Source organism: Hippocampus guttulatus, chromosome 1 (genome assembly GCF_054856545.1).
Source record: "Hippocampus guttulatus isolate MCC_2025c chromosome 1, RoL_Hgut_1.0, whole genome shotgun sequence".
Lineage (NCBI taxonomy): Eukaryota > Metazoa > Chordata > Actinopteri > Syngnathiformes > Syngnathidae > Hippocampus > Hippocampus guttulatus.
Genome location: NC_141261.1, coordinates 24,550,873 through 24,564,841, shown reverse-complemented (window position 1 = coordinate 24,564,841; position 13,969 = coordinate 24,550,873). Strand labels below are relative to the sequence as shown.

General features: G+C 46.0%; 2 protein-coding genes across 5 annotated transcripts in view; one reads left to right on the top strand and one right to left on the bottom strand.

Moving 5' to 3' along the window:
* The window catches only part of LOC147211097 (low-density lipoprotein receptor-related protein 1-like), an 83,289-nt gene that overhangs the window by 43,996 nt on the left and 25,324 nt on the right, over positions 1 to 13,969 (top strand). For all 4 annotated transcript variants that reach the window (XM_086121809.1, XM_086121791.1, XM_086121817.1 and 1 more), the window contains 20 exons: positions 110 to 307; positions 732 to 977; positions 1,059 to 1,256; positions 2,805 to 3,009; positions 3,090 to 3,254; positions 3,722 to 3,966; positions 4,217 to 4,348; positions 4,904 to 5,131; positions 5,244 to 5,418; positions 6,240 to 6,334; positions 6,447 to 6,596; positions 6,671 to 6,811; positions 8,200 to 8,328; positions 8,409 to 8,540; positions 8,749 to 8,883; positions 9,057 to 9,186; positions 9,262 to 9,388; positions 9,491 to 9,642; positions 9,779 to 9,903; positions 10,179 to 10,553. In XM_086121809.1, coding sequence (XP_085977935.1) covers positions 110 to 307; positions 732 to 977; positions 1,059 to 1,256; positions 2,805 to 3,009; positions 3,090 to 3,254; positions 3,722 to 3,966; positions 4,217 to 4,348; positions 4,904 to 5,131; positions 5,244 to 5,418; positions 6,240 to 6,334; positions 6,447 to 6,596; positions 6,671 to 6,811; positions 8,200 to 8,328; positions 8,409 to 8,540; positions 8,749 to 8,883; positions 9,057 to 9,186; positions 9,262 to 9,388; positions 9,491 to 9,642; positions 9,779 to 9,903; positions 10,179 to 10,553 — 3,483 coding nt within the window. The remainder of the gene's footprint in view (positions 1 to 109; positions 308 to 731; positions 978 to 1,058; positions 1,257 to 2,804; positions 3,010 to 3,089; positions 3,255 to 3,721; positions 3,967 to 4,216; positions 4,349 to 4,903; positions 5,132 to 5,243; positions 5,419 to 6,239; positions 6,335 to 6,446; positions 6,597 to 6,670; positions 6,812 to 8,199; positions 8,329 to 8,408; positions 8,541 to 8,748; positions 8,884 to 9,056; positions 9,187 to 9,261; positions 9,389 to 9,490; positions 9,643 to 9,778; positions 9,904 to 10,178; positions 10,554 to 13,969) is intronic.
* On the bottom strand, positions 11,493 to 13,295 carry LOC147211098 (galanin receptor type 1). The gene has a single exon (XM_086121886.1). It carries the CDS (start codon positions 13,293 to 13,295, stop codon positions 12,120 to 12,122), a length of 1,176 nt encoding a protein of 391 aa, XP_085978012.1. The 3' UTR covers positions 11,493 to 12,119.

The following is a 13,969-nucleotide window of genomic DNA, read 5'->3' as shown; positions in this document are numbered from 1 at the left end:
GAGTGATGCTCGTCATATGCAGTATATAAAAGCAGGCCTGGTGGCTTGCAGTCCACAGAGATTAGTTGTGGAGAGAGGCTGAAGGTTTTCCATGTTGTGATCTCATCAGCTCGCTGCATCAGCAAGGCCTGGGTGTGCGATGGCGATAGTGACTGCGAGGACAACTCGGACGAGGTCAACTGTGACGCGCTGGTGTGCAAGTTGTCTCACCATGTGTGTGCCACCAACGACTCCATCTGTCTTCCTGCCGAGAAGCTGTGCGACGGCACCGACGACTGTCCGGATGGCTCCGATGAGAAGCTTTGCGGTATGTCATTCCTTCCGCATAGAAAGGGAAAGACTAGCGTTTCGTCTGGACTTAATTATTTCACCTCGCAATTGAAGTGGGAATCGAGTAACTTTTGCTATGATGTCATAATCGTGATTAAAAAGCAAGAGTGAATGTGCAATAATCAATGTATTGGAAGGAAATCAGCTACCTGACATGACTGAAAAAAAAAGATTCATGACATTGTAATGGAACAAATAAAACATTTGGGCGTAGATTTAGTCAGTAGACAAATGCATTTCTCTATTCTCGGCCACCGGTTACTTTTAAAAGTTCTGAAGCATACATAGAGAAACAACCAGGTCAAATTCATATCTCTCGGGCCCTATTGCAACATGAATGTCATGTTCCATGATCCACCATCTGCATTCTGATCCATGTCCTTGCTGTTTGTGCCATGCAGACTTGTGCTCGCTGGACAACGGCGGTTGTAGTCACAACTGTAGCATCATTCCGGGCGAAGGCTTCATGTGTTCCTGTCCCCTGGGCATGGAGCTTGGAGCAGACAACAAAACCTGCCAGATCCAGAGCTTCTGTGCCAAACACCTCAAATGTAGTCAAAAATGCGAGCAGGAAAAATCCAGCGTCAAGTGCTCCTGCTATGCGGGCTGGGAGCTGGAGTCTGACATGGAGAGCTGCAAAAGCACTGGTGGGGATGACAAATGGTCTCAAATAAAGCTTCAAGAAAAAGAAAAAATGTCAAACCTTTGTACACTTTCACTGTCGCCAGATCCGTTCAAGCCTTTTATCATATTTTCCAACCGCCACGAGATCAGAAGAATTGAGCTTCACAAGGGGGAGTTCAGTGTCCTGGTACCTGGTCTGAGGAACACAATCGCATTGGACTTTCACCTGAACCAAAGCACATTATACTGGACGGATGTCGTCGAGGACAAGATCTACCGCGGGAAACTCTCCGAAAACGGAGGTGAGTTAGCAAGCAAAGTCAAAACAGAGTGGTTTCATGACAGTTTGTGCATTACAGTATGACGAAAGACTTAAAAGGGCACTCTTAATGAGGGAAAGGAATGACACTTCAAAAAGGAAGGCTGTAAAAGTGCAAGCATAACTGTATACAGTACATGCGGTATAGCGACGACGAGGTCTGTCAAGGATTTTGTTAGGTTTCCCAACCAATGACATGCTTCGCTACATCAACACAAATTCCAAACTGCAATGAAAAAGAGGAACTACACAGACTGAAAATGGCCTCTGAGTGGTTAAGAAAAGAAATGTGAGTGGGAACGCTATATGTGAACAAATAAAGATGGAAATTGGTTTTACACAGTTTTTATGCTGAATGTCCCTCCTCATGCAACCTACCCTTTTTTTTCCCAAACTCCCCCTCCACCCCTTCTAATTGACTCTGAACTTGTTTATGCCATCAGATGGCCGAAGCAGATGCATAATGATCCTATTGTGAGTTTTACATTCATAACGAAGATTGGAGGAGGAAAGAATTCTTCCCTTGAACTGAAACCATTCATGCAGTTTCATGGGAAGTGGATTTATTCCTCTTTGCCTTTGGCTCCTCTCATCTAAACAACAATGAAAACCTTTACAAAGGAAAGAAAGCTAGACTGGGGTTTTCTACCCCTAAATAAATAAATAAAAATCTGACTACAGTGTCAGCAGAGGCGGTCTGTGACCCTGAACAAATATCCAAAGTCATGGCTGGCCTCGCCTCCTCCCGAAGTCCAGGTCTCGTTGCCAATCAAGGTTACGTTCCCAGCACAGTACTCGGGTGGGGGGGGGGGGGGGGGGGGGGTTATTACACGGAAGGCTTTGTCTCTTCCCATTTGCCTCAGCGCTCGCTGTGCGTGACTGCAGCCTGCAGCACGGATCAAGCGTAGGAGGCACAACTCTGAGCTCTTCCAGGTCCCGGTCTGCCAGCGTCGCTGCCAATACTGCTACGGAGCACTGAGATTGCTTCTGCGCTACAGCGACGTAACTGAAGCTATTTATTCATCTTTACAGTTGTCAGCCTGCACTGGTGCTAGATGAAGGTACAAACACGTACCGAAGAGAAGAACGACAGCCACTGCGGCGTTTCGTTCAACAGACCCGCTTGAGTTGAAATTGCAGTGCCACTTGAAGAACTCGCCTAATCGTCCTCAGCCAGAGATGATTATACATTTTGGCTTTGAACTTAGTTGGCATGAGCTCCAGTTGTTTCTGGGAAATAATGAAAAAGAAATGGCAGTCTGCCATTGAAGGCTGGTTTTCTTAAAAGTTTGGCACGTTGGTGGGGAATCTATTGTGTCGGGCAAAGCTACGCTCACAAACACAGCAGCAGCTTTGCTGATGGAGTCCATAAGCGTTAGCGATTCTGAATTTTTCCAAAATGAAACATACTCTACGATATGTTCTGCCATACAGAATCAAGGTCGTACTTCTTCTGTACATGAGAAACAGTAGAATCATCGCTCTTTAAAATGGTTCAGGAAACGCAAAGTTGTCATTGTGTGTCGTGTAGCTCTGACCAGTTTTGAAGTCGTGATCCAGTACGGGCTGGCCACTCCCGAGGGCCTGGCAGTGGACTGGATTGCAGGAAATATCTACTGGGTGGAGAGCAATCTGGACCAGATTGAGGTGGCCAAACTGGACGGGACCATGAGAACGACGCTGCTGGCCGGGGAGGTGGAGCACCCCCGAGCCATCGCCCTGGACCCACGTGATGGGTAAAGATGGCCTGTTGTGATGAAGATTCGTCCCCGTTGCCGTACTTCAAAAGACTCGCGTGCATCTCGTTTGTTGTCAGGATTCTCTTTTGGACAGACTGGGATGCTAGCCTGCCCAGGATTGAGGCAGCGTCCATGAGCGGCGAGGGCAGACGCACCATCCACAGGGAGACGGGCAGCGGCGGCTGGCCCAACGGACTCACCGTTGATTACATGGAGAGGCGCATTGTGTGGATCGATGCCAGGTAGGCTTCACCTCTCTCGGTGCTCTCCAGCACTCATGATCACTCTCGAGCACTAATCAGAGGCTCAGTTGCCAGACCCCATAATGCCACTTGAATTTCAAAGGAGGAGTTTGTCGGGCTAAAATTGCTGGCATGATTTTGACTGACACAAAACTTCAATAATTCCTCTACCCCTCTCGTGTCTCCGATCAAAGCCGGCGCCCTCACTCACGTGAGCTCAAATTGGTCGTCGATTATGAAAGTGAGAAATTGTGAGAGTCCCAGAGGACGCATGGATCCAGCTTCAACAAAATAGCAACGTTTGTAAGACGAAGCCAGCGTTCACGCTCTAAACAAGCCAACGTTAGCCACGGCTGCTGCCCCCGTCGCACGACTTGTCATAATGGAGTGTTCCCATCGTCACCTGCTGTCCAAATACTTTTGTCCAGAATGCCAATAAATACACATTTGCTTCATTGCTCTTATAGATCAGATGCTATCTACTCTGCCATGTATGACGGCTCGGGGCTGATCGAGGTGTTGCGGGGTCACGAGTACTTGTCCCACCCATTTGCTGTCACCATGTATGGAGGGGACGTCTACTGGACTGACTGGAGGACCAACACTCTTGCCAAAGCCAACAAATGGACAGGGCACAACGTCACCGTAGTCCAACGCACCAACACACAGCCTTTTGACTTGCAGGTCTATCACCCGTCGAGACAACCCCAGGGTAGGTTTTTCACTGGACATTCCCACATTTTCTGTGTTTTGTTTCTTCCATGCAAACCAAATCTGTTGGCAGTGGAACATAATAAACAAAAGGGATGTTACGATACAGATAACAAGACGGGCAAGGCGTAATTGGAAGTTCGGGAGAGGAGATGCCCGAGATTGGTCCATTGGCAATGATACGCATGTGACGGCAGGCCAAGTTGATTGACGAAGATGTCCCTTTTGATACAAATGTCTTTTTCACACAGCTCCGAACCCATGTGCCGCCATTGATGGCAAAGGCCCTTGCTCCCACCTTTGTCTCATCAACTTCAACCAAACCTTTTCCTGCGCCTGTCCTCACCTCATGAAGCTGCAAGCTGACAAACGCACTTGTAAAGGTAAATGCAGCAATATGTACTCTGCAACATGTGTATAAGCCTCTGCATGTTTTCGAGGAACATAAAAGACAAGCGACTTTCATTTCTTAGGATTGCACAGTCTTATGCGTTAGTTTTTTTTTTGGTTGCGATTTTGCATCTTATTACAGCTTCAATGAAAATATTTTTAAATGAATCAGTAAGACCATTTAAAGCAGTTGTCACCAACTGTTTTGAAACCGAGAGCTACCGGTACTTTTTGGATACTGATTAATACAAAGAACTTCCACTTTGATACGCGCTTTTGAAATGACCAGTTTGTTCCAAATACCTTAATTTTGTTATGATTCATGCTATTCGTCGGTTCTAAAGACATTGGCCGTGTGAATTATTTCTCACCGTAATTATGATCAACGATTTAACAAGCCGTGCAACGTGTCTTAGTTGTAGCGTTGTTGTCTCCAAACACTGTCTCCGGTGTTCTTAGTTCTTGACAGATGTGCAATATCCATCAAAACGTAATCTAGTAGACATTAAAATGTCTTCATCACTTCTGTGTTGATCTTTATGTTGCAGAGTCGCGCAAGTTCCTCCTTTATGCTCGTCAGATCGAGATCCGGGGCGTGGACATCGACAACCCGTACTACAACTACATAATCTCCTTCACCGTGCCCGACATCGACAATGTGACAGCCGTGGACTACGATGCGGTGGAGCATCGTATCTACTGGTCGGATGTCCGAACGCAGACCATCAAAAGAGCGTTCATCAATGGCACTGGCGTGGAAACGGTTGTCTCTGCTGGTAAGATATCTTGCCGGATTGTCTGCGATTGTAGGTTGATTTATTCCGTTTGCAATGTGTCTCTGTGAATCCACGTAATGTGGCAATTGGGTTTGATTGTGCCATTCTTTAGACCTTCCCAATGCTCATGGGCTGGCAGTCGACTGGGTGTCCAGGAACCTTTTCTGGACCAGCTACGATGCCAATAAGAAGCAGATCAATGTGGCCAGACTGGATGGCTCTTTTAAGAATGCCGTCATCCAGGGTTTGGACAAGCCGCATTGTCTGGTGCTCCATCCTCAACTAGGGTAAGTGTTGCTTTTTCTGCTTGGTCTCCTCATTTGCATCTAGCTTTTAAAAGTGACTTACATATCATTCATGAATTTCGATTAGCCAATCCTTCTTTGTTTGTTAGTTCGGAACATTATCAAAGCTCTGACGACTACATGTTTTGATAGCGTAAAAGTCCAAGCCAATAGTAGCTAGCTGTGAAAGAACAGCATGAGACGTGTAACCTGATTTTTTTTTAACTTATCATTCTCCGTACAAGCTCTCCTGAAGTTTCTGAAATAAGGAAACTATTTTGTGCGCACGCAAGTTTTTTTTTTTTTAAACCATCACATATAATTGGCAGTTAAAATTTGTTTTCACTTTTGTATGTCGCATGTCTGCTTTTTGTACTTTTCCTTATACAGTGATCCTCGCTACTTCGCGGTTCGTTTATCGCGGGTTCAGTGCATCGCGGATTTTTTCAAACATTTAAAAATAAGTAAATAAATAGAAAAATAGATGAATTTAAAAAATTTAAATATACATGAAGTACAGTCCTGTATATGTTGCTCTATGTGACTCGCTGTTGTTTTGCAGCTTCTCGCGGACCGTTTGCGGACTTAAAAAAAAAACACAATTACCTGTTAATTAGTTATATATTATATAATAATTAGTTAATTGGTTGCCACTTCGCGGATTTTCATTTATCGCGGGTGGTTTTTGGTTCCCATTAACCGCGATAAACAAGGGATTACTGTATACACGAGTAGTTCTATAATACTAGAGTATTCTTTTGTCCGTACTCGTGCTTTCAAGTACAGAATGTGAGTGCCCCCCCCCCCCCCCCCCTTGACCACAGGAAGTTGTACTGGACCGATGGTGACAACATAAGCATGTCCAACATGGATGGCACCAACCGCACTTCACTCTTCGTCAACCAGAAGGGACCAGTTGGTGAGCAGCTGTACAACACAAGACCTGCATTTCACCCTGAAACAAATGCATGGATTGATTAGACATAGCGCATACATGTGTACATTAGTGTCTCATTCATAATTCCACCCAGGCCTGTCCATGGACTATGATAAGGAGCAGCTGTACTGGATCAGCTCGGGAAATGGCACCATTAATCGCTGTCATCTGGATGGATCTCACCTGGAAATCTTGGATGGTGTCAAAGGCAAACTCAACAAGGCCACAGCATTGGCTATAATGGGTAAGTTTATAGTGCAAATGCTTTTTGTCCCTTTTTCAGCCGCGTATGGGCATCCATGATCTGCCTTTGTGTAGGAGACAAGCTGTGGTGGGCGGACCAGGCGACTGATCAGATTGGAACGTGCGACAAGAAGGACGGCGGCAATTGGAAGGTTTTACGGAATAACACTTCTCCGATGATGCATATGACCATCTATGACGAAGACGTACAGAAAGGTGAGACGGCAAACAAGTGGCATTTCTTCCATTGCAGGTCGTGGATTATCATTAAAAAGTGCAATTGTACGCAACCCAGGAGATGACTTGACTGTGGATTGTTTTGTTTATGCCTCACCCGGCAGTTGTACGCACTCGTCACATACTGGAAGTCGCACACTTTGCGTACGTCCTGAACGCAACTTAGTAGGTGTGTTTGCGCCAAACAAAATTCAATCTTAGTTTCATCAGAACGTAACATATTTTTTCCAAATATATTTCAGAGGTTTTAAGTGTGTTTTTGCAAAATCTAGCCTGCCTTGGATGTCTTTTGTCAGATAAGACCATTTTGCTTCCCTACCTTACGGCCCAGACATGTGAAGAGATGAGAGATTGTTGTCCCCTTTTCTTTTATTGTTGCCCTGACCAGCTTTCTTCATCAGCGTAAGAGGGATGTCCATATTTCTCCACTTAATGAGGACTGTCTTCACTGTGTTCCGTGTTCTTTAATGCTTTGCAATGCTTTTGTACCCCTTCTCCTGTCTGATGCATTTAAACAATGAGATCAATGGCTTGTGGTGTAAGACATGACCACAAAAATGTCAGGAAAAGCCTACTAGAATGGCTGAACTTCATTTGGGGTTAATCAGAAACACTTTAAATAGTGACACGTGTGCGCCAACTCCCATTTAACGTTACTATGAATCTGACTGGTTGATTCGGAACACAACCACACTCCTACCTATAAGCAGGTATGCAAGACTTATGCAACCATATCTCTGCTTGTTACAGTATCTTATACTTTCACACTTGAAAAGGTTTGTTTTGACTTGAGCTATCCAGGTTGTAGGTCACATTGATGTTGGAAAACGTTTTCAAATTATTTATCTCGGTCTTATTTGTATTACAAAAATCTGGCATTTGAATTGGGATGTGTAGACTTTTTATATCCACTGTATCTTGCAGCATGTGTGCTTTAATGAACCATGCCTCCTAATCAATCTGTTTGACTCACACTGAGATGATCAATTGATCATTTTTGATTGCTTTATTGAACCTATAAACACAACATGAAAGACATAAAAGGAAAAACAAATTCAAAGGAAAAGTGTCAATACATATTCTGGTTCAGTACAGTTGATATGCTCAAAGGGAGTCGGAGGAAGTAGGAAAACTTACTTTGAAAATCGCCTTTCATGAATTCACACTTTTTTTTGGGGGGGTTTGGAGCTTCTCCTCAGCTATAAATATTTTTAGCAGGGAAGCCAGCTTCTTGTGGGTTTTTTTTTGTGAATCTGTGGCAGGGCTTGATGCCTATCCACCACAAATGATTGGGGTTCGTGTATGTTCTATGGCTCGGAAAAATGAGTGCAACATAGTTTGACCTCTGTGATCTTTCTTCTCCCCAGCGAGTGTCAATCTGTGTAGTAACAACAATGGAGATTGTTCCCAGTTGTGTCTGCCCACATCAGCAACCAGCAGGACCTGCATGTGCACTGCCGGTTACAGCCTCAAGACAGGGCAGCAGTCGTGTGAAGGTAACACAGCTAGCTAGCTGCCTTTTGTCATCAAGGGCTTTTCGGCAAGGGCCACAATATGTCTCTCTCTTTCTGAGCAGGTATGGGCTCTTTCCTGCTTTATTCGGTCCATGAGGGAATCAGAGGAATTCCGCTGGACCCAGCCGACAAATCCGACGCCTTGGTGCCAGTGTCTGGCACCTCTCTGGCTGTTGGCATCGACTTCCACGCTGGTGAGTGACGCTCGAGAGAGACAGAGATACCAATAATAATAATACATTTCATTTATAAGCGCCTTTCAAAACACTCAAGGACACTTTACAATCAAAACAAGAACAATAAAAGCACAAATAAAATTATAAAGGTGGTCTCTTTGGAATGAAACTAGCTCCTTCACTCTCCCATTGCAGCATTAACTGGTAACCCATTGGTCCTTTTCAGAGAACGACACCATCTACTGGGTAGACATGGGCCTGAGCACCATCAGCAGGGCCAAGCGAGATCAAACGTGGAGAGAAGACGTGGTCACCAATGGCATCGGCAGGGTGGAGGGCATTACCGTCGACTGGATTGCAGGTCTGCTTGTGGTGAAACCTCTTGGACATATGGCATCATTTTGCATACGGCGATCAGGTCCATGTTTTGTTTCACTCATGGGCTCTGTGTCTTTTCACAATAAAGCAAGTGTTGTTGTTTTTTATATAACAATATTTGGATAAAAATATCGATATTGACCAACTGCTCTCCAGGAAACATTTACTGGACCGACCAGGGCTTCGACGTAATTGAGGTGGCCAGGCTGAACGGCTCCTTCCGCTACGTGGTGATTTCCCAGGGCCTGGATAAGCCCCGAGCCATCACTGTCCACCCAGTCAAAGGGTAAGGCTGCTTGCTTGAAGCAAATTGCTCCTGACGCGTGACTGTTTAATGTCCTCCACGTCATGTTCTGTGAAGGTACCTGTTCTGGACAGAATGGGGTCAGTACCCTCGTATCGAGCGCTCTCGTCTGGATGGCTCTGAGAGGCTGGTCCTGGTCAACGCCAGCATCAGTTGGCCCAATGGAATCTCTGTTGACTACACGGTAGGAGGGGTACCTGACTTCTGCCGTTGGGCTTTCGTCATTATTTGTGTGTCTTGCTCGTCCGCCTTGACGCAAGCCGTTGTACGGGGTCTGCATGCGAAGGAGGGGCTGTTGTATTGGTGTGATGCCAGGACAGACAAGATTGAGCGCATCAACCTGGAGACTGGAGAGAATAGAGAACTGGTGCTGGCCAACAACAACATGGATATGTTTGCAGTTTCTGTTTTCGAGGAGTACATCTACTGGAGTGACAGGTCAGTCTTTAGAATCGGGTGATTTCTGAAGACAAATATTGTAATAATAATGTTTGAAACTACCGTATGTCAGTCCAACATGCTTGATGTCCCCCCCCCAAATTTTTTATTGAGAGTATCATTGTGTTTTGCACAGGACTCACGCAAATGGCTCCATCAAGCGAGGCAGCAAAGACAACGCCACTGATGCAGTCCAACTCAGGACTGGGATCGGTGTCCAACTAAAAGATATCAAAGTGTTTAACAGGGCCAGGCAACACGGTAGGAAAACATTATGTTGAGCATATAACATGCGCTACTCATCCAAAATAACCAGAGATATTCAGCTTTCGGTTGATGTATCCAGGTGCAAATTCACATCAGGTGTTTGATCGGTGAATCGACCAATACACTTCCAAGGATGCGTTCTTAGCCTTTCTGTGACTCTTCCAGTCTATCTGAATGACCTGTTTCAACTGCACCTTTGATACATTTCGGGTGTTGTCAAAATCTGACCAACATGATGGAAAGGACTTTTTACTTGTTGTTTTCCACAGGCACCAACATCTGCAAACATAACAACGGCGACTGTGAGCAACTTTGTCTTTACCGTGGCAAGGGGCAGCACACCTGCGCCTGCGCCCACGGCATGCTGGCCGAGGACAACCGCAGCTGCCGCGATTACGACGGCTACCTCCTCTACTCGGAGCGCACCATCCTGAAGAGCATCCACCTGTCCGACGAGACCAACTTGAACGCTCCCATAAAGCCTTTCGAAGACCCAGACCACATGAAGAATGTCATCGCCCTAAGCTTTGACTACCATGGAGGCGGCGGAAAGGGAGCCAACCATATCTTCTTCAGCGACATTCACTTTGGCAATATCCAGCAGATCAACGACGACGGCACAGACCGCAAGATTGTGGTGGATAGTAAGTAGGAAGTCATTTGGCAAAAAAAATGAATACATCTCAAGGAGCGCTGCTCACTGGCCGACACTCAAGACACCCTTGTGCAATATAAAGTGACTTAATAAAGTCTAAGCTAAACTGTCAGTATCAGTAAAAATAAATAATAAAATAATAGTCATAATAGTAATTGCACACCAAACACAATCTTCATAAATGGTTACAAAATGGAGGATGAAAAACAAAACAACAAAACAACAAATATTCAAGAAATATTGAATTTACTTCCACAAATATCCAAATCCACGGGTGCCCAACTGCAAGTATGCGCGGATCCACTGCATTGATATTGTGAAAACATACAACGTATGATCACGGTGGAACGCACCCAACATTGTCTGGGTGGACCTGCGCTCGCTCTCACTGTGATCTCCTTCATCATACATCGAGCATGCCTGAGAACAGCACTGCATTTACTTCAATCGTTTGTATTTTTTCCCTATCGTCTAGCGATACTGCATACTCGAAACAAGTAAATAAAAATCATTGTCATACAGTACAATTCGATGCCGCGCTCAAAACAAAACAGCATTTCTCAGCTAATTGAGTCATTTAGGACTGTCAAATAAAAGGGACAATCATAAAGGGACGTTTATGACACGCGGTAACATTTTATTTGATTTTTTCCACTACGGATTGCCTGAGGACTCACTTAGACGCAAGCAACGCGGTCTGTTCTGAAACGGCGAGCAAAAAGAGGACACGTTAACAACATATTTCAGAGTGTTTTCTCAGGATCACACGACATGATGAAAAGCAGAGCCGGTTCTTTGAATGGTCGGCATCTGTCATTTCCTTGTAAAGCAGAATTGAACCCATTTAATTCTGTTATTGAACGCTGCAAAAAGGTTTCAACTTTTAACCGTAGTCTTCAGTTAAGCCAACGTGCATGTTTTTGAAATGTGAGAGGAAGCTGGAGTCGCAGGAATAACCCCGCCACGCAAGTACACGCAGGAGAGCCACAGCAGGGATTCGAAGCCCAAACCTCAAAATTCTGCACATCTCTTGTATTGTGCAGCGATTTCTTTGTACATCGCATTCCAAATTATTCTGCGTTATCTTTTTCTTTTTCTTTTTTTATTCTCTGTGCAATTTTCAAATCATTAACTGTCAGAGTATAATCTGAATGAATTCGAGCAACTCGCCCAGTGATTTCGAATTATGACACCCTGTTTCAAAACATGTTACAGGTTGTAATGAAATTAAGATTTGTTCAAGTTGCAGAATTATTTACTGAAATCAAACGCGATTTCCATCCAAAACCTTTTCACCGTTGAAGTTGCATGTTGAAATCGGATCCTTGATCTGAGAGCGGCTTCACAATTCTTACACCCATGGACTTGTGAGATTTTGGAGTTGCCGCTTGGAATATCTTTGTAAATTGTCACAATAGCCTCCCTGGACTAGCGTTTGAACGCAGATTGACCCTCGCCCTCCTCGATCCATCCATTTGCGACTTCACAAACGTGCTGGCTTTCATTTGCATGGACCATTTTCACAACTCAGAGACGAATAACATTTGCGTCCGTTTTAGCTTTCAGAGCTTGCGTCCAACTCAAAGGTCCGCACCAGGTCCCCGCCCATCATCGTGTGAGGACAAGCATTCAGGGAGTTTTTGCAAACGGTCCATCGCTCTCTCCCCAGCTCGAACAACTCTCTTCGGAACTTCTGAGACATGAATCCATACAGCAGGGGGTTAACCACCGCCACTGACGATGCCAGCAATCTGGCCAAAATGGAAATTGTATTGTAACCCTTTGAGTCCTGAATGCTTCCCCCGATGAAGGAGAACATGAGCGCGTAGGAGGGTAGCCAGAGGAGAGTGAAGACCAGGACCAAGAGAGCTGACGTGTGAGTGACCTGACTCTGGTAGCGCTCCAGCCGAGGGGCATTTCCAAACAATCGCGCGTGTCGAAGAAAGCAGTAGATCTTTGCGTACATCAGCACGATGATTCCCAGTGGTAGGGCGAAGCCAAAGACGAAGAGGCTGATGCTGTAGACGAGCTGGCTGAAGTCGGACAGAAAGGCAAAACAGTACACCGCCCTGGATGTCGTCACTGTGCGGAAGGCAAACTGAGGCGCCGCCAAGGCCGAGGCGGGAAGCCACAGAAGTGCCACCGTCACCTTGAGCCGCCGGTGCATCCTGGAGCGGTACGCCCAGGTGGGGTGCACCACTGTGAGGTAGCGAGTCACAGCCAGTGCAGCCAAAGTAAAGACGGAAGCCGAAGAACAGGCCACGCCCAGGAAGCTGACCCCTTTGCACAGCAAGCTCCCGAAAGGCCAGAATCCCAACGTGATGGCCGACGTGTGGAAGGGCAGGCAAAGCAACAGGAGCAAGTCGGCCGCGCTCAGGGCCAGCAGCAGGGTGTCTGTACCGTGTGGCGGGCGGCGGTCTTTCCGCCTCCGCCCTGTTAGGGTGCTGATGACCAGGATTTGTCCTACCAGGCCAGTCACCAGGATTAGACCATCCAGAATGGGCACCAGAACCTTAATCGCAGCCTCCTCTTGCCTGTTGCTTTGTCCGAGTTCACTGCTGTTTACGTCCTGTCCTGTCATCTCCATGCCTTCCCAATTAAAGTCAATTAGCTCATTAATCTGAGAGCCTGTTAATGTTAAGAAGGGGGGGGGGCGTTCACATAGCGTCAGGGGAATCGCAACGACGGCCCGCTCTACCCTCTCGTAATGATAGCAATTAGTAAAACACATCTACTGCTCACTCCTTCATTCAAGAGGTCTCATCATTGAGAACAAATGTGCAAAAGCACTCATGTGGCCACTCAAGCTTTTGCCATTTTCCAAACAATTTCCAGAGCACATCGAAAGTTGCCCGAATGCCCAGTTTTGTTAGAAAACATGAAAACAAGACCTGAAGGGCCAGTCCCTGTGCAGCAACATCAACATGTTCTTCTTCATCCCTTGGAGCACTTTGTGTCAAGCACAGGAGAGATTCAAGCCATCCCACTTGATGCTCGCCGCGGCAGGTGACGACTTGTCCGCTTTGAAGCTCCTCACAGGCGTGTAGCATGTGTAGCATGTAGACTCCGCTGGAACAAGAACTGTGCTCCAACAAGGCATTCATGATAAATAATGAACCTGAATGTAAAAAGCCTGTTCATTCCCCATGCCTGCTCAGAGTGGGAATGGTCTTCCAGCAGGTCTCTCCCACTGTTTGCGCAGTATCCTCAGGACAAGCTTAGCAACGGGAGGGTTGCTGTAATAGCCCCCCCCCCCCTTATATAATACTGTCACACACCTATTTGATGTATTCCCTTCTCGTGACTGGAGGCAATTGTTAGTGTCAAGGCTGGAAGGATAAAAAGAGCAACTACGCTATCTGTGTGTGTTTAGTTTGTCAACCTGCCATGAAGGTGCATTCAGTC